The following is a 20435-nucleotide window of genomic DNA, read 5'->3' as shown; positions in this document are numbered from 1 at the left end:
ATCTCATTATTTTGGGCACATGTCATCTCTCATCTCTCTGTCTCTCTCTCTCACACACACACACACACACACACACACACACACACACACACACACACACACACACATGTGTAATATTTAGATTTCCTGAATATGTCAATCAGAGAACTTAACCACATACAAATGTATATGATGATGATTTGTCACTTTACGACAAAACAGGATATTGAAACACAGGATTCTCCCAGACAGGGCAAGTTGTGTCATCAGCTGCTGCTGGCAGTCAGTTATTTTTGAAGAGAAAGATTATCACAGATAGTCATCCTGACATAAATACCTAAGAGATTGACAGTAAGGGGTGGGCTAGGTGTGTTGGGGGGAGGGGTGGAGATTGACAGTAAGGGGTGGGCTATGTGTGTTGGGGGGAGGGGTAGAGATTGACAGTAAGGGGTGGGCTAGGTGTGTTGGGGGGAGGGGTAGAGATTGACAGTAAGGGGTGGGCTAGGTGTGTTGGGGGGAGGGGTAGAGATTGACAGTAAGGGGTGGGCTAGGTGTGTTGGGGGGAGGGGTGGGGTAGCACAGAGAAATGGACAGTCAGTATGTGTACTGAAGTGTGGTAGGGGGGAAGAGAAATGTGAATGACATAGCAGTACATGTAGTTACAAAAATGAATAAACTAAAGGATGAGGAGGGGTGGGAGTGGGGGTGGGGGTGGGGTGCAGAGATTGGTGGATTGGGGACCAGGGGTGAAAGAGGCTGCTGATGAGACCTGTTGTTTTTATGAATAATGAAATAAATGATATAGTGAAGGCGGGTGGGAGGGGAGGGGTACAGAGTGGAAGGTGGGGGGTGGGTGACAGTTGAGATACCAAACACTGCTGCACTGGAGGATAAGGGAGACGACAGGCAGGGTACAGAGTGGACGTTGGGGGGGGGGGGGGGGGGGTGACAGTTGAGATACCAAACACTGCTGCACTGGAGGATAAGGGAGACGACAGGCAGGGTACAGAGTGGACGTTGGGGGGGCGGAGGTGACAGTTGAGATACCAAACACTGCTGCACTGGAGGATAAGGGAGACGACAGGCAGGGTACAGAGTGGACGTTGGGGGGGCGGAGGTGACAGCTGAGATACCAAACACTGCTGCACTGGAGGATAAGGGAGACGACAGGCAGGGTACAGAGTGGACGTTGGGGGTGCGGAGGTGACAGCTGAGATACCAAACACTGCTGCACTGGAGGATAAGGGAGACGACAGGCAGGGTACAGAGTGGACGTTGGGGGGGCGGAGGTGACAGCTGAGATACCAAACACTGCTGCACTGGAGGATAAGGGAGATGACAGGCAGGGTACAGAGTGGACGTTGGGGGGGCGGAGGTGACAGCTGAGATACCAAACACTGATGCACTGGAGGATAAGGGAGACGACAGGCAGGGTACAGAGTGGATGTTGGGGGGGGGGGGGGGGTGACAGTTGAGATACCAAACACTGCTGCACTGGAGGATAAGGGAGGCAACAGGCAGTGTACAGAGTGGACGTTGGGAGGGGGGGGTGGTGACAGTTGAGATACCAAACACTGATGCACTGGAGGATAAGGGAGGCCACAGGCAGTGTACAGAGGGGAAGTTGGGAGGGGGTGGTGGTGACAGTTGAGATACCAAACACTGATGCAGTGGAGGATAAGGGAGGCCACAGGCAGTGTACAGAGGGGAAGTTGGGAGGGGGGGGTGGTGACAGTTGAGATACCAAACACTGATGCAGTGGAGGATAAGGGAGGCCACAGGCAGGGTACAGAGTGGATGTTGGGAGGGGGGGGGTGACAGCTGAGATACCAAACACTGATGCACTGGAGGATAAGGGAGGCCACAGGCAGTGTACAGAGTGGACGTTGGGAGGGGGGGGGTGACAGCTGAGATACCAAACACTGATGCACTGGAGGATAAGGGAGGTGACAGGCAGGGTACAGAGTGGACGTTGGGGGGGGGGGGGGGGGTGACAGTTGAGATACCAAACACTGATGCACTGGAGGATAAGGGAGACGACAGGCAGGGTACAGAGTGGACGTTGGGGGGGGGGGGGGGGTGACAGCTGAGATACCAAACACTGATGCACTGGAGGATAAGGGAGACGACAGGCAGGGTACAGAGTGGATGGTGGGGGGGGGGGGGGTGACAGTTGAGATACCAAACACTGATGCACTGGAGGATAAGGGAGGCCACAGGCAGGGGCCGATGGATGCTAACTGTAAATCATCGGCATGAAACTTGGAAAAAAAATCAGTTACAGAAACACGTTTTGAGGTTGAAAAATTGGGCTTCCGGAAAAGGAGAAAAAAATTATCTGTCAACATTAATTTGGTTGGCCAAGTTCTAAGATATTGTCTGATGGACATTCCCAGAGTTGTCTCTTTTTAGGAGGGAGGTGGGGGAGAGGTGTTAGTGCAGCTTGAAAATCCTGAATAATTCAGATTGTATCCATAGCCTGGTGACACACCAGGTAGAAGAGTGATGATCAGAACCTGTGCTTGCTTTAGACAAGTGATGATACATGTTTGTTTCATCTCTTGGGAGAGAAATGGGAAGCTGTTCACTGACTTATTCAGTCTACATGTGTGTGTGTTTCAGGTTGTGTGGGTACCCCCCGTTCTACAGCAATCACGGGGCAGCCATCTCCCCAGGCATGAAGAAGAGGATACGTAACGGCCAGTACGAGTTCCCCAAGCCGGAGTGGAGCAGCGTGTCACAGGAAGGTGAGATGGTGTTTTACACTAGGAATACAAGTGTGAAGATTGTGTTTGGGTGTAAAACACTTTTTTTTTAAAAAAGAAAAGAAAAAAAAGATAAGGTTGTGTTGATCTGCACCTACCTCACCTTACCTGTAGCCTCCCCCTGTCTGGGACACAGGTCATCAACAATCACTCTCCAGCCACCCTGGTTCCGTGCCAGTCATTCCAGCTGTCCCCAGGTGTGGCCTGTCCTCTTCACAGTGGTCTCCAGCTGTCCCCAGGTGTGGCCTGTCCTCTTCACAATGGTCTCCAGCTGTCCCCAGGTGTGGCCTGTCCTCTTCACAGTGGTCTCCAGCTGTCCCTGTCCTGTGTCAGTCATTCCAGCTGTCCCAGGTGTGGCCTGTCCTCTTCACAGTGGTCTCCAGCTGTCCCCAGGTGTGGCCTGTCCTCTTCACAATGGTCTCCAGCTGTCCCCAGGTGTGGCCTGTCCTCTTCACAGTGGTCTCCAGCTGTCCCCAGGTGTGGCCTGTCCTCTTCATGTCTGTCTCCAGCTGTCCCCAGGTGTGGCCTGTCCTCTTCACAGTGGTCTCCAGCTGTCCCCAGGTGTGGCCTGTCCTCTTCACAGTGGTCTCCAGCTGTCCCTGTCCTGTGTCAGTCATTCCAGCTGTCCCCAGGTGTGGCCTGTCCTCTTCACAATGGTCTCCAGCTGTCCCTGTCCTGTGTCAGTCATTCCAGCTGTCCCCAGGTGTGGCCTGTCCTCTTCACAATGGTCTCCAGCTGTCCCCAGGTGTGGCCTGTCCTCTTCACAATGGTCTCCAGCTGTCCCCAGGTGTGGCCTGTCCTCTTCACAATGGTCTCTAGCTGTCCCCAGGTGTGGCCTGTCCTCTTCACAATGGTCTTCAGCTGTCCCTAGGTGTGGCCTGTCCTCTTCACAATGGTCTTCAACTGTCCCCAGGTGTGGCCTGTCCTCTTCACAATGGTCTCCAGGTGTGTCCTGTCCTCTTCACAATGGTCTCTAGCTGTCCCCAGGTGTGGCCTGTCCTCTTCACAGTGGTCTCCAGCTGTCCCCAGGTGTGGCCTGTCCTCTTCACAATGGTCTCCAGCTGTCCCCAGGTGTGTCCTGTCCTCTTCACAATGGTCTCTAGCTGTCCCCAGGTGTGGCCTGTCCTCTTCACAATGGTCTTCAGCTGTCCCTAGGTGTGGCCTGTCCTCTTCACAATGGTCTCCAGCTGTCCCCAGGTGTGTCCTGTCCTCTTCACAGTGGTCTCTAGCTGTCCCCAGGTGTGGCCTGTCCTCTTCACAGTGGTCTCCAGCTGTCCCCAGGTGTGGCCTGTCCTCTTCACAATGGTCTCCAGCTGTCCCCAGGTGTGGCCTGTCCTCTTCACAGTGGTCTCCAGCTGTCCCCAGGTGTGGCCTGTCCTCTTCACAGTGGTCTCCAGCTGTCCCCAGGTGTGGCCTGTCCTCTTCACAGTGGTCTCCAGCTGTCTCCAGCTGTGGCCTGTCCTCTTCATGTCTGCCTCCAGATCACGGCACCATGTATTTCTTGGAGGGCCTCTTTTCCTTTTTCTCTGCGGGTTCCAGGTGAGGGCTTGTCGTGCGGTGCTGGATGCAGGCTTGCAGAGCGTGTGGCTGAACCATACCCAGTGTCTCTGGAGCATCTCGTCTTTGCAGACTGCTGTCTTCTTTGCTGCCACAGTTGTTCGTTTTTGTAACTGATTCTGTCAGGCCAGCAAATATGAACTGCTGTTCTGCAGTGTGAAGATCGTGTATTGAGTGTGAAGATAGTGTTGTGGTGTTGTGCAGTTTGAACAGAATATAAGTGTGAAGATAGTGTTGTGGTGTTGTGCAGTTTGAACAGAATATAAGTGTGAAGATAGTGTTGTGGTGTTGTGCAGTTTGAATAGAATATAAGTGTGAAGATAGTGTTGCAGTGTTGTGCAGTTTGAGTAAGAGCATGAAGATTCTTTTGTGTTGTTAGAATAAAAGTGTGAAGATGGTGTTGTGTTGTTAGAATAAAAGTGTGAAGATGGTGTTGTGTTGTTCTGCAGTGTGAATAAAAGTGTGAAGATGGTGTTGTGTTGTTCTGCAGTGTGAATAAAAGTGTGAAGATGGTGTTGTGGTGTTGTGCAGTGTGAATAAAAGTGTGAAGATGGTGTTGTGTTGTTCTGCAGTGTGAATAAGAGTTTAGATAGTGTCATGTTGTAAAAGGTTGAATGAAAATGTTTAGATAGTACTCTGATTATTCTTACACTCTGAATAAAAGTGATTAAATTAGTATGGGTTTTTACACACTTTGAATGAACAGGTGTTAAGATATATTGGAGTGTTCTGTAGTTTGTGAATAAAAGCATTGATTTTGGATTTTTCAGCGGTCCAATAGTTGTGGATTGTTTGAATGAAAAAGTTGTTAAGATAATGTTGGATTGTTGCATGGTTGGAAATAAAATGCCCTGACAGTGCTGAACTATTCAACACTTTGAATGATGAAAGTGTGAAAATAGTGCTGGATTGTCTTACAGTGTGAATAGAAATGTCAAGATAGAGTCATATGGTGTTGGGGGGAGAGGGGAGAGCTGAAGCAGGAGAGACTGATATGCATGTAATGATGTATTTGTCTCTGAACTGCATGACTGATATTCCAAAATCACCATAATCTTCAGCATTGTGCATGTCAGTTTAACTCTTTGTGGTTTGTTTGGATGTTTTTTGTTTTTTTTAACATTTGTTGTTTTTTCTATGTAATCACTATGTGATGTATACTCTTTGAATGTGATAAAAAAAAAAAGGTTTGTTTATAGTACATAAAGTTTATATGGATCTTTGCGCACATGAACACATGCACATCAATTTGGTGGTTGGATCATGTATAGGTATATGTTGTGTCTGTGTGTGCGTGTTCTTTCTTTCCTGTATGCAGGCCTGTATATGTGTACAAGTGGACAATTTTGTTTTGGTTTTGTTTTCAGCCAAGGACTTGATACGAGGCCTGCTGAACACCGACCCAGACCAGCGTCTCAGCATCAAACAGGTTTTGGGCAACAAGTGGGTGGCGGTGAGTTAACTGCTCCTGTTTTCCTTCTGACCCTCCCCCTCACACACCCCTCCCCCCCTCCCTCCCCCTGCTGGGCGGTGAGTTAACTGCTCCTGTTTTCCTTCTGACCCTCCCCCTCACACACCCCTCCCCCCCTCCCTCCCCCTGCTGGGCGGTGAGTTAACTGCTCCTGTTTTCCTTCTGACCCCTCCCCCTCACACACCCCTCCCCCCCTCCCTCCCCCTGCTGGGCGGTGAGTTAACTGCTCCTGTTTTCCTTCTGACCCCTCCCCCTCACCACACCCATCCCCCCCTCCCTCCCCCTGCTGGGCGGTGAGTTAACTGCTCCTGTTTTCCTTCTGACCCCCTCCCCCTCACACACCCCTCCCTCCCTCTCCCTCCCCCTGCTGGGTGGTGAGTTAACTGCTCCTGTTTTCCTTCTGACCCCTCCCCCTCACACACCCATCCCCCCCTCCCTCCCCCTGCTGGGCGGTGAGTTAACTGCTCCTGTTTTCCTTCTGACCCCTCCCCCTCACACACCCCTCCTCCCCTCTCCCTCCCCCTGCTGGGCGGTGAGTTAACTGCTCCTGTTTTCCTTCTGACCCCTCCCCCTCACACACCCCTCCCCCCCTCCCTCCCTCCCCCTGCTGGGTGGTGAGTTAACTGCTCCTGTTTTCCTTCTGACCCCTCCCCCTCACACACCCCTCCTCCCCTCTCCCTCCCCCTGCTGGGCGGTGAGTTAACTGCTCCTGTTTTCCTTCTGACCCCTCCCCCTCACACACCCCTCCCCCCCTCCCTCCCCCTGCTGGGCGGTGAGTTAACTGCTCCTGTTTTCCTTCTGACCCCTCCCCCTCACACACCCCTCCTCCCTCTCCCTCCCCCTGCTGGGCGGTGAGTTAACTGCTCCTGTTTTCCTTCTGACCCCCTCCCCCCTCACACACCCCTCCCCCCTCTCCCTCCCCCTGCTGGGCGGTGAGTTAACTGCTCCTGTTTTCCTTCTGACCCCTCCCCCTCACACACCCCTCCTCCCTCTCCCTCCCCCTGCTGGGCGGTGAGTTAACTGCTCCTGTTTTCCTTCTGACCCCTCCCCCTCACACACCCCTCCTCCCTCTCCCTCCCCCTGCTGGGCGGTGAGTTAACTGCTCCTGTTTTCCTTCTGACCCCTCCCCCTCACACACCCATCCCCCCCTCCCTCCCCCTGCTGGGCGGTGAGTTAACTGCTCCTGTTTTCCTTCTGACCCCTCCCCCTCACACACCCCTCCCCCCCCTCCCTCCCCCCTGCTGGGCGGTGAGTTAACTGCTCCTGTTTTCCTTCTGACCCCTCCCCCTCACACACCCCCCCCTCCCTCTCCCTCCCCCTGCTGGGCGGTGAGTTAACTGCTCCTGTTTTCCTTCTGACCCCTCCCCCCTCACACACCCATCCCCCCCTCCCTCCCCCTGCTGGGCGGTGAGTTAACTGCTCCTGTTTTCCTTCTGACCCCTCCCCCTCACACACCCCCCCCTCCCTCCCCCTGCTGGGCGGTGAGTTAACTGCTCCTGTTTAAAAGCATAATAAGAATAAGTGCGATGACTGCAAACTTGTGTGTTTTTCTTCTTATTATATGTATTTTTCCTTCCAGTTATGATTATTGTACTGTTAGACTTTTGGTATTGATCAGCATTCGTGAAGAGACGTTTTCTTGTTTCTTTCAGGACAGCACAATGGTTCCTCAGACACCTCTGATGTCAGCCCGTGTCCTACGGGAGGAGGAGGACGTGTGGATGGAGGTGCAGGTCAGTGGTGATGATAGTCACACATTGGGTTTTTTTTGTTTTGTTTTGTTTTGTTTTTTGTTGTTTTTTTTGCTGCCCCATCATCTGCACCGTTTCAGTGGCATTACTCCCACGCCACTCATTTAGATTTCCCCATTCACGGCCACACCCGGGTTTGTCCGTTGCAGTTCCAGCATCGGCAGTCGACAGGGAACCATCAATGTTAGGTCGCCAGGAGGCCACACACCAGAGGAGACCCTGCACTGCTGCTGAGTCACTTCGGTGGTGTTCAGTGGTGCCTGTTCTGTTTTAACGTACTTAGGACACCACCTACTAAGCCCCCTACTAACGACAATAATGGCTAAGTGGCGGAGCCAGACTGAGTGAGCGTCCCTCCCAGAGTGAAGACCGCCACCACGCCCCTCAAACAACTGACACATTGTTCTTGTATAGTACTAACTCTCCATATCATGGGCTTCCTGTGAGATACTGCAAGTATCAACAGTCACACCAAAAACGATATTCCCTAAACATGCACGTGCAAGCTTGCCGCACACACACAGAACATCATCTGTTTTTTTTCCCATCTGCTTTTTTCTGACTGCAAGCGTATTTGTTTTTGTTTTTTTGTGTTTTTATATTATTAAGAGAAAAGTTTGATTCTGTTTTCGAAATCAAACTTTATTCCTGTCTATTCTAATGTTCAGAGCAGTGTACTTTCACTTTCACTTTCATTTTCACTTTCTGGTGAAATGAACTATTTCCCTTTCCTTTCTTCCTGGTGCAGTACCAAGGCATTTCCAGTGAAACTTCATTGTGAAAGTAGATTTGTGGCCGGCTGGTAACACGTCTGTCAAGGAAACGAGTGAATCTGAGCTCATTGGATTGAATCCCACACTTGCTAGTATTTTCTGTCCCTGGTGTCCTCTGTGGAGCATCACTCGGGGCATGTCAAAGAGCCATGGCATGAAAAGGGTGCAGTTCTGTGGAAAGCCCACTTTGATAGGAAAACACACACACCATGACATGAAAAGGGTGCAGTTCTGTGGAAAGCCCACTTTGATAGGAAAACACACACACACACACCATGACATGAAAAGGGTACAGTTCTGTGGAAAGCCCACTTTGATAGGAAAACACACACACACCATGACATGAAAAGGGTACAGTTCTGTGGAAAGCCCACTTTGATAGGAAAACACACACACACCATGACCTGAAAAGGGTACAGTTCTGTGGAAAGCCCACTTTGATAGGAAAACACACACACCATGACCTGAAAAGGGTACAGTTCTGTGGAAAGCCCACTTTGATAGGAAAACACACACACACCATGACATGAAAAGGGTACAGTTCTGTGGAAAGCCCACTTTGATAGGAAAACACACACACCATGACATGAAAAGGGTACAGTTCTGTGGAAAGCCCACTTTGATAGGAAAACACACACACCATGACATGAAAAGGGTACAGTTCTGTGGAAAACACACACACATGCAGGCCAGAAGGAAAGGGCAGTGATGCACTGCAGTGACATGCTCTTCCCAGGGAGAACAGCCCAGATTTCACTCTGAGAAATGAGTCTGTTGTGACAAAGAGCAGTACAATACACTGTAATACAATACAATACAGTATGGTAGGTACAATACAGTACAATGCAATGATACAGTACAATACAGTACAGTACAATGCAATGCAGCGCAAAGCAACACAGCATAATACAACACAATAGGAAACAAGACAACACAAAGCAATACAGTACAGCACAATACAACACAATACAATTCAGCACAATATAATACTATACAGCACAATACAATACAATACAATACAGCACAATACAGTTCAGCACAATACAATACTATACAGCACAATACAATACAGTACATTGCAATATAACACAATACAATACACACAATAGAAGACAATACAACACAGTACAATACAATACAATACAGCACAGCACAACACAACACAACACAATACAATACAACACAGTACAACACAATACAACAACACAATACAATTCAACACAATACAATACAGCACAACACAACACAATACAAAACAACACAGTACAACACAACACGATACAGCACAACCCAATACAATAGAACACAACACACCACGTCACAGCCCATCCCAACCCAACCCACAGCAGTGACCAGGGTGTGTGTGTGTGTGTCAACAGGAGGAGATGACCAACGCCCTGGCCACCATGCGGGTGGACTACGACCAGGTGGTCAACATCAAGAACCTGGGCCAGTCCAACAACCCCCTGCTGAAGAAACGCAGAGCTGACCTCCGTACCCACGAGGCTGTGCCAGAGGAAGGGGCCACGCCCATGTAGTGCATCACCTGACTTTGATTGACATGTCTCCTGTCTGGGCGACGTGGTGAAATGGGGGGCGGTGCTATCTGGTATCCATGGGGCCCCTGTGGAGGTAGCTGGACTGGAGTCAGCCATGGGCTGCTTGTTGTTATATGTCTTTTGTTAGGGGTTGTTGGTTTTTTGGTCTGGCTGGAGCCCCTCCTTGTTTTGTGTGATAGACTGAGAGTGGAGTGGCGGAGTACTGTGTTTTGGGGGGGTTTGTTTTGATGGTTTTTAGCAAGACAAAAAACAAGCAAAGTGGCAGAGTTGATTTTTTTTTTTTTCTAATTGTGCAAAACGCATCGCCAGGCAAGGTCGGCTTAATTTTTTGTTTTGTTTTTAACAAGACATGAAACAAGAAAAGCAAAGTGGCACAGTTACTTTTTTTTTTTCAATTGTGCAAACAAGGTTCGTTTTTGTGCATGTGTTCCAGATCTGGGTGAAAAAATGTATGTGTGTGTGAGAGAGAGAAAGAGAGAGAGAGAAGTATAGCCATGTGCTCTTGACACAGTATCCAGTCAGTCAGTCAGTGAAGTGAGAAAGCCTTGGGGTGTATGGGACACAAGAAAGTACGGTGGTGAGGAGGAGTTTCTGCTAGAGTCATAACATTGCTGTGGAAAGTGTGTTCAGAAGTCGTCAGAATTTTTTGTTGGTGTTACCATGATGGCTAGCAGTTCAGAAGTCCTTTTTTCTTGTTTTTTTGGCTGATACTTTTTTTTTTTCTTTTTTAGTATTATTTTACTGCACTGTTTCAGTGGCAGTACTCCCATGCTGCTCATTTCAGATCCCCCATACACAGCCGTTGCCGTCCCAGCATCAGCAATCCACATGGAAACTATTCATGTTAAGTCTCCAGGATGCCACACACCAGAGGAGACCCTGCACTGCTGCTGAATCATTTTGGCGGTGTTCAGCAGCACAGTACATCACTTCTAAGCCCCCTATTGATGCAGTAATCTTTCCATTATGGAGCGGGAATGAGTGGAGAGTCCCCCCAAGAGTGGAGACCACCACCACGTCCCTCCAGCTACACCGCCTTTGAATCTTCCAACACCGAAGATCTTGACAGGACTTGCCCTAAGCACGGAACGGAAGTGGTTGGGGATTGAAACTGAGGTCACCACGAGAGCAGGGCATGAAAGGCCCCAGAATTTTGGACCTTTTCTTTTGTTGATGGTGAAAGTGGAGGGGAAATTTTTGTCATGTGTTGCCATTTGGCTAGCAGGTCAGGTGTGGCCAGGGTTTTTTGTCCCACTGTGCCATGTTGGCTAGCTGTTGTGTTATTCCATAGAGGTGGTTGTTGCTCACTCAGTTATCAGTTGTTGACAGTTAGGTTTTGGGGACCGCAATGTGGCCGCCGCGTGTGGCATCACGATATACCTGCACAGGTGGCCATATACCTGCACAGGTGTCCATATACCTGCACGGGTGGCCATCAGAATGTCTGTGGAGAGACTGGATGGGGAAACAGGAAGCAGAAGCCAAAACTGAGCACAGGGGAGAGAATTTGGGGAAGGGGTGTTCTTGAGGACAGTTTTTTGTTTGTTTGTTTTTTTTGGTTGGGGGGTACATTTGTTTTCGGGGGGTGGTGTGAGAATTGTATTATGAGAGTGTATTTATTATGAAGGAGAGACACTCTTTCACGTCTTGAAAGCAAGAGATGTGATTTGTGTGCTGTTGTTGATTTGCAACGCCCACCCCCCACGTCCCCACTCCCTCTCCCTCCCCCTTCCCTATTCCTTGTTGTTTCTCTCCAAATGTTGTGTTTGTTTCTAGTTTCTTTTGATTTGTTACAGTTTTCTTGCTGAAGACAACAGTGTAGGTGTTATGTTTGTGTTTTTGAACAGATGGGCCACCTTGCACGCATATTCACTTCTGTGAATGGTTATCAAAAATAATCTGAATGTTGTGTATTTTTGTGTGTGTGTGCTGGTGTTTGTTTTAAACATGCAATTTTATACATGCATCCAGTCTGTGTGTGTGTGTGTGTGTGTGTGTGTGTGTGTGTGTGTGTGTGTGTGCTCATGTGCATATGTGTGTGTGAGCCCTTTTTTTATGATACTTGATAATTGTTTTGTGACAAGATAATCATAGTATAAAATCTGTTGTGCAACATAGTGTGTGTGTGTCTGTTGGGGGGTGGGTGGGTGGGGGGAGAGAGAGAAAATGATTGGTGTGCTACAGGCATGAAAGGAAACTGTGACATTGTGTGCTGAAATGTCACTTGTAGTTGTTGTGCAGACAAAGAGCTCTGTTGTGTGTTGTTTTTTGATGGGTATCACTCTGTCACTTTGTCAACTGTTTTCCACACTGCCCTCAGTGTCCAATATTATCTTCAGTCAATAGACGTCACTTTGGTGAGCATGATGTGTGTGTGTCCTGTGCTGTGCAGTCGTTGTACTATACGATTCTCTGTCTGTGTGTCGGAAAGTTTCTGCCATCTTCTTTGCAGCTTCATATACTACTGGGTTCATGTCTCGTGTGTGTGTGTGTGTGTGTGTGTGGACATCATACTGTGTATTGTCATTTGCTTCCAGATACAAGGTTCATACGGTTGTTAACCCTATGACTGTTGACTCTTAGTGAAATCAGATCAGTGTACTTGTCAGTGGTGGCATTGATTTTGCTGAACAAAAGAAGCGCAGTCCCGAGAAGAGAGTGGTGGTTGACGTCCTGACCTGTAAGCTCTGTCTTACCTCAGTGAGGTGACAGCCCTTCACTGACGTCCTGACCTGTAAGCTCTGTCTTACCTCAGTGAGGTGACAGCCCTTCACTGACATCCTGACCTGTAAACTCTGTCTGATCTCAGTGAGGTGACAGCCCTTCACTAATGTCCTGACCTGTAAGCTCTGTCTTACCTCAGTGAGGTGACAGCCCTTCACTGATGTCCTGACCTGTAAGCTCTGTCTTACCTCAGTGAGGTGACAGCCCTTCACTGATGTCCTGCCCTGTAAGCTCTGTCTTATCTCAGTGAGGTGACAGCCCTTCACTGACATCCTGACCTGTAAGTGTAGTCTTACCTCAGTGAGGTGACAGCCCTTCACTGACGTCCTGACCTGTAAGCTCTGTCTTACCTCAGTGAGGTGACAGCCCTTCACTGACATCCTGACCTGTAAGCTCTGTCTGATCTCAGTGAGGTGACAGCCCTTCACTGATGTCCTGACCTGTAAGCTCTGTCTTACCTCAGTGAGGTGACAGCCCTTCACTGATGTCCTGACCTGTAAGCTCTGTCTTACCTCAGTGAGGTGACAGCCCTTCACTAATGTCCTGACCTGTAAGCTCTGTCTTATCTTAGTGAGGTGACAGCCCTTCACTGACGTCCTGACCTGTAAGCTCTGTCTTACCTCAGTGAGGTGACAGCCCTTCACTGATGTCCTGCCCTGTAAGCTCTGTCTTATCTCAGTGAGGTGACAGCCCTTCACTGACATCCTGACCTGTAAGTGTAGTCTTACCTCAGTGAGGTGACAGCCCTTCACTGATGTCCTGACCTGTAAACTTTCTCTTACCTCAGTGAGGTGACAGCCCTTCACTGACATCCTGACCTGTAAGCTCTGTCTTATCTCAGTGAGGTGACAGCCCTTCACTGACATCCTGGCCTGTAAGCTCTGTCTTATCTCAGTGAGGTGACAGCCCTTCACTGACATCCTGACCTGTAAGCTCTGTCTTATCTCAGTGAGGTGACAGCCCTTCACTGACATCCTGACCTGTAAGCTCTGTCTTACCTCAGTGAGGTGACAGCCCTTCACTGACATCCTGACCTGTAAGCTCTGTCTAATCTCAGTGAGGTGACAGCCCTTCACTGACATCCTGACCTGTAAGCTCTGTCTTATCTCAGTGAGATGACAGCCCTTCACTGACGTCCTGACCTGTAAGTGTAGTCTTACCTCAGTGAGGTGACAGCCCTTCACTGATGTCCTGACCTGTAAGCTCTCTCTTACCTCAGTGAGGTGACAGCCCTTCACTGACATCCTGGTCTGTAAGCTCTGTCTTATCACAGTGAGGTGACAGCCCTTCACTGCCATCCTGGTCTGAAAGCTCTGTCTCATCTTAGCGAGGTGATAGCCCTTCACTGACATCCTGACCTGTAAGCTCTGTCTTATCTCAGTGAGGTGACAGCCCTTCACTGACATCCTGACCTGTAAGCTCTGTCTTACCTCAGTGAGGTGACAGCCCTTCACTGACATCCTGACCTGTAAGCTCTGTCTAATCTCAGTGAGGTGACAGCCCTTCACTGACGTCCTGACCTGTAAGCTCTGTCTTACCTCAGTGAGGTGACAGCTCTTCACTAACATACTGACCTGTAAGCTCTGTCTAATCTCAGTGAGGTGACAGCCCTTCACTGACATCCTGACCTGTAAGCTCTGTCTTATCTCAGTGAGGTGACAGCCCTTCACTGACGTCCTGACCTGTAAGTGTAGTCTTACCTCAGTGAGGTGACAGCCCTTCACTGATGTCCTGACCTGTAAGCTCTCTCTTACCTCAGTGAGGTGACAGCCCTTCACTGACATCCTGACCTGTAAGCTCTGTCTTATCTCAGTGAGGTGACAGCCCTTCACTGACATCCTGGCCTGTAAGCTCTGTCTCATCTCAGTGAGGTGACAGCCCTTCACTGACATCCTGACCTGTAAGCTCTGTCTTATCTCAGTGAGGTGACAGCCCTTCACTGACATCCTGACCTGTAAGCTCTGTCTTACCTCAGTGAGGTGACAGCCCTTCACTGACATCCTGACCTGTAAGCTCTGTCTAATCTCAGTGAGGTGACAGCCCTTCACTGACGTCCTGACCTGTAAGCTCTGTCTTACCTCAGTGAGGTGACAGCTCTTCACTAACATACTGACCTGTAAGCTCTGTCTAATCTCAGTGAGGTGACAGCCCTTCACTGACATCCTGACCTGTAAGCTCTGTCTAATCTCAGTGAGGTGACAGCCCTTCACTGACGTCCTGACCTGTAAGTGTAGTCTTACCTCAGTGAGGTGACAGCTCTTCACTAACATACTGACCTGTAAGCTCTGTCTAATCTCAGTGAGGTGACAGCCCTTCACTGACATCCTGACCTGTAAGCTCTGTCTTACCTCAGTGAGGTGACAGCCCTTCACTGACATCCTGACCTGTAAGCTCTGTCTAATCTCAGTGAGGTGACAGCCCTTCACTGACATCCTGACCTGTAAGCTCTGTCTTACCTCAGTGAGGTGACAGCCCTTCACTGACATCCTGACCTGTAAGCTCTGTCTAATCTCAGTGAGGTGACAGCCCTTCACTGACGTCCTGACCTGTAAGTGTAGTCTTACCTCAGTGAGGTGACAGCTCTTCACTAACATACTGACCTGTAAGCTCTGTCTAATCTCAGTGAGGTGACAGCCCTTCACTGACATCCTGACCTGTAAGCTCTGTCTTATCTCAGTGAGGTGACAGCCCTTCACTGACATCCTGACCTGTAAGCTCTGTCTTACCTCAGTGAGGTGACAGCCCTTCACTGACATCCTGACCTGTAAGCTCTGTCTTACCTTAGTGAGGTGACAGCCCTTCACTGACATCCTGACCTGTAAGCTCTGTCTTACCTCAGTGAGGTGACAGCCCTTCACTGACATCCTGACCTGTAAGCTCTGTCTTACCTCAGTGAGGTGACAGCCCTTCACTGACATCCTGACCTGTAAGCTCTGTCTTACCTCAGTGAGGTGACAGCCCTTCACTGACATCCTGACCTGTAAGCTCTGTCTTATCTCAGTGAGGTGACAGCCCTTCACTGACATCCTGACCTGTAAGCTTTGTCTTACCTCAGTGAGGTGACAGCCCTTCACTGACATCCTGCCCTGTAAGCTCTGTCTTATCTCAGTGAGGTGACAGCCCTTCACTGACATCCTGACCTGTAAGCTCTGTCTTACCTCAGTGAGGTGACAGCCCTTCACTGACATCCTGACCTGTAAGCTCTGTCTGATCTCAGTGAGGTGACAGCCCTTCACTGACATCCTGACCTGTAAGCTCTGTCTGATCTCAGTGAGGTGACAGCCCTTCACTGACATCCTGACCTGTAAGCTCTGTCTTATCTCAGTGAGGTGACAGCCCTTCACTGACATCCTGACCTGTAAGCTCTGTCTTACCTCAGTGAGGTGACAGCCCTTCACTGACATCCTGACCTGTAAGCTCTGTCTTACCTCACAGTGAGGTGACAGCCCTTCACTGACATCCTGACCTGTAAGCTCTGTCTTATCTCAGTGAGGTGACAGCCCTTCACTGACATCCTGACCTGTAAGCTCTGTCTTACCTCAGTGAGGTGACAGCCCTTCACTGACATCCTGACCTGTAAGCTCTGCAGTTGTTTTCCAATCAGTTGTGTTGCAATGGATTAAAGAGTATAGCTATGATAACTTAAATGCTTCGTTAAGACCATCTGCAGTTATTTTCCAGTTGTGTCACAAAGGTTCAAGTGAAATTGTTGTTCTGCAAATAGTTATGTTGCAAAGGGCCAAGTGAAATTGTCAGCCTCTCCCTGGATCCCCCTCCCCCATCACACCCCACTCCATCCCTCCCCCCTGTGTGTAGTGGACATCAGGTGACATCAGTCATGAAAGAGAGAATAGTTTTCATCACACCCCACTCCATCCCTCCCCCCTGTGTCCAGTGGACATCAGGTGACATCAGTGATGAAAGAGAGAATAGTTTTCATCACACCCCACTCCATCCCTCCCCCCTGTGTGTAGTGAACATCAGGTGACATCAGTCATGAAAGAGAGAATAGTTTTCATCACACCCCACTCCATCCCTCCCCCCCTGTGTCCAGTGGACATCAGGTGACATCAGTGATGAAAGAGAGAATAGTTTTCATCACACCCCACTCCATCCCTCCCCCCTGTGTGTAGTGGACATCAGGTGACATCAGTCATGAAAGAGAGAATAGTTTTCATCATACCCCACTCCATCCCTCCCCCCTGTGTGTAGTGGACATCAGGTGACATCAGTCATGAAAGAGAGAATAGTTTTCATCACACCCCACTCCATCCCTCCCCCCTGTGTGTAGTGGACATCAGGTGACATCAGTCATGAAAGAAAATAGTTTTCATCACACCCCACTCCATCCCTCCCCCCTGTGTGTAGTGGACATCAGGTGACATCAGTCATGAAAGAGAATAGTTTTCATCATACCCCACTCCATCCCTCCCCCCTGTGTGTAGTGGACATCAGGTGACATCAGTGATGAAAGAGAATAGTTTTCATCACACCCCACTCCATCCCTCCCCCCTGTGTGTAGTGGACATCAGGTGACATCAGTCATGAAAGAGAGAATAGTTTTCATCACACCCCACTCCATCCCTCCCCCCTGTGTGTAGTGGACATCAGGTGACATCAGTCATGAAAGAGAGAATAGTTTTCATCACACCCCACTCCATCCCTCCCCCCTGTGTCCAGTGGACATCAGGTGACATCAGTGATGAAAGAGAATAGTTTTCATCACACCCCACTCCATCCCTCCCCCCTGTGTCCAGTGGACATCAGGTGACATCAGTGATGAAAGAGAGAATAGTTTTCATCACACCCCACTCCATCCCTCCCCCCTGTGTCCAGTGGACATCAGGTGACATCAGTGATGAAAGAGAATAGTTTTCATCACACCCCACTCCATCCCTCCCCCCTGTGTCCAGTGGACATCAGGTGACATCAGTGATGAAAGAGAATAGTTTTCATCACACCCCACTCCATCCCTCCCCCCTGTGTGTAGTGGACATCAGGTGACATCAGTGATGAAAGAGAATAGTTTTCATCACACCCCACTCCATCCCTCCCCCCTGTGTGTAGTGGACATCAGGTGACATCAGTGATGAAAGAGAATAGTTTTCATCACACCCCACTCCATCCCTCCCCCCTGTGTGTAGTGGACATCAGGTGACATCAGTCATGAAAGAGAGAATAGTTTTCATCACACCCCACTCCATCCCTCCCCCCTGTGTGTAGTGGACATCAGGTGACATCAGTCATGAAAGAGAGAATAGTTTTCATCACACCCCACTCCATCCCTCCCCCCTGTGTGTAGTGGACATCAGGTGACATCAGTCATGAAAGAGAGAATAGTTTTCATCATACCCCACTCCATCCCTCCCCCCTGTGTGTAGTGGACATCAGGTGACATCAGTCATGAAAGAGAATAGTTTTCATCACACCCCACTCCATCCCTCCCCCCTGTGTGTAGTGGACATCAGGTGACATCAGTCATGAAAGAGAGAATAATTTTCATCACACCCCACTCCATCCCTCCCCCCTGTGTGTAGTGGACATCAGGTGACATCAGTCATGAAAGAGAGAATAGTTTTCATCACACCCCACTCCATCCCTCCCCCCTGTGTGTAGTGGACATCAGGTGACATCAGTGATGAAAGAGAATAGTTTTCATCACACCCCACTCCATCCCTCCCCCCTGTGTCCAGTGGACATCAGGTGACATCAGTGATGAAAGAGAATAGTTTTCATCACACCCCACTCCATCCCTCCCCCCCTCCCCCCTGTGTGTAGTGGACATCAGGTGACATCAGTCATGAAAGAGAATAGTTTTCATCACACCCCACTACATCCCTCCCCCCCTCCCCCCTGTGTGTAGTGGACATCAGGTGACATCAGTCATGAAAGAGAATAGTTTTCATCACACCCCACTACATCCCTCCCCCCCTCCCCCCTGTGTGTAGTGGACATCAGGTGACATCCGTAATGAAAGAGAGAATAGTTTTCATCACACCCCACTCCATCCCTCCCCCCTGTGTGTAGTGGACATCAGGTGACATCAGTCATGAAAGAGAGAATAGTTTTCATCACACCCCACTCCATCCCTCCCCCCTGTGTGTAGTGGACATCAGGTGACATCAGTCATGAAAGAGAATAGTTTTCATCACACCCCAATCCATCCCTCCCCCCTGTGTGTAGTGGACATCAGGTGACATCAGTGATGAAAGAGAATAGTTTTCATCACACCCCACTCCATCCCTCCCCCCTGTGTGTAGTGGACATCAGGTGACATCAGTCATGAAAGAGAATAGTTTTCATCACACCCCACTCCATCCCTCCCCCCTGTGTCCAGTGGACATCAGGTGACATCAGTCATGAAAGAGAATAGTTTTCATCACACCCCACTCCATCCCTCCCCCCTGTGTGTAGTGGACATCAGGTGACATCAGTCATGAAAGAGAGAATAGTTTTCATCACACCCCACTCCATCCCTCCCCCCTGTGTGTAGTGGACATCAGGTGACATCAGTCATGAAAGAGAGAATAGTTTTCATCACACCCCACTCCACCCCTCCCCCCTGTGTGTAGTGGACATCAGGTGACATCAGTCATGAAAGAGAATAGTTTTCATCATACCCCACTCCATCCCTCCCCCCTGTGTGTAGTGGACATCAGGTGACATCAGTCATGAAAGAGAGAATAGTTTTCATCATACCCCACTCCATCCCTCCCCCCCTCCCCCCTGTGTGTAGTGGACATCAGGTGACATCAGTCATGAAAGAGAGAATAGTTTTCATCACACCCCACTCCATCCCTCCCCCCTGTGTGTAGTGGACATCAGGTGACATCAGTCATGAAAGAGAGAATAGTTTTCATCACACCCCACTCCATCCCTCCCCCCTGTGTGTAGTGGACATCAGGTGACATCAGTCATGAAAGAGAATATAGTTTTCATCACACCCCACTCCATACCTCCCCCCTGTGTGTAGTGGACATCAGGTGACATCAGTCATGAAAGAGAATAGTTTTCATCACACCCCACTCCATCCCTCCCCCCTGTGTGTAGTGGACATCAGGTGACATCAGTCATGAAAGAGAGAATAGTTTTCATCACACCCCACTCCATCCCTCCCCCCTGTATGTAGTGGACATCAGGTGACATCAGTCATGAAAGAGAGAATAGTTTTCATCACACCCCACTCCATCCCTCCCCCCTGTGTGTAGTGGACATCAGGTGACATCAGTCATGAAAGAATAGTTTTCTGACCGTCCTCCATGTCCATTTCTGTACTTTTCATTGTACATTTCAGTGTTGATTCTTTGTTCAGTGTCAGCATCTTTCAACGTCTTACTTATGCACTGTCTGTGTCATGTTATCTTTTTATTGACCAGTAAACTGCGGAAAAAGTCCTCTGTATCACATTTCTTTTTTTCTAAAAGTCTTGTGTATTTCCGTCTTATTGCCATCATTATTATTCATTATCTACTGGAAACCATTGCTGTTTTACTTGACTAATTTGTCAGTGATTATTGTTTTTACTTCTTTTTTTTTTATACGATAACTATGTCATTAATCAATATAATTTGTACAGTCGATCATACACAAGAAATTAAGAGAACTATTTTGATTTTTGCTGGTTAAAAAAAGAGAGACTGCAGAAGTTCCTCCACACTGCGCTTGTAATAGGTGTACCAAGTGGGTGTTGTGTTTTCCCATGGTTTGTATATATGTGTGTGTGTGTTGTGTTCAGAGATTGGATATGTCTGTCATGGTTTGTATTGCTTGTTGTTTGATCGCCCACGAGTTGGAGTTCTCCTGGGTGAGTTTCGTTGATAAATAAATGAATGAATTGATGGACTGATTGATTGATT

The 20435-nt window shown here is 49.1% G+C and overlaps 1 protein-coding gene across 3 annotated transcripts in view; it reads left to right on the top strand.

Annotated features, from left to right (window-relative positions):
* The window catches only part of LOC143299443 (MAP kinase-activated protein kinase 2-like), a 44670-nt gene extending 31789 nt beyond the window's left edge, over positions 1 to 12881 (top strand). For all 3 annotated transcript variants that reach the window (XM_076612642.1, XM_076612641.1, XM_076612640.1), the window contains 4 exons: positions 2602 to 2726; positions 5669 to 5754; positions 7425 to 7505; positions 9676 to 12881. In XM_076612642.1, coding sequence (XP_076468757.1) covers positions 2602 to 2726; positions 5669 to 5754; positions 7425 to 7505; positions 9676 to 9834 — 451 coding nt within the window. In that variant the 3' untranslated portion in view covers positions 9835 to 12881. The remainder of the gene's footprint in view (positions 1 to 2601; positions 2727 to 5668; positions 5755 to 7424; positions 7506 to 9675) is intronic.
* The last annotated feature ends 7554 nt before the right edge of the window (positions 12882 to 20435 follow it).

Source organism: Babylonia areolata, chromosome 25, assembly GCF_041734735.1.
Source record: "Babylonia areolata isolate BAREFJ2019XMU chromosome 25, ASM4173473v1, whole genome shotgun sequence".
In the NCBI taxonomy this organism is placed as follows: Eukaryota; Metazoa; Mollusca; class Gastropoda; order Neogastropoda; family Buccinidae; genus Babylonia; species Babylonia areolata.
Note: the sequence above shows the minus strand (reverse complement) of the source record. Positions and strands in the feature narration are given on the sequence as shown.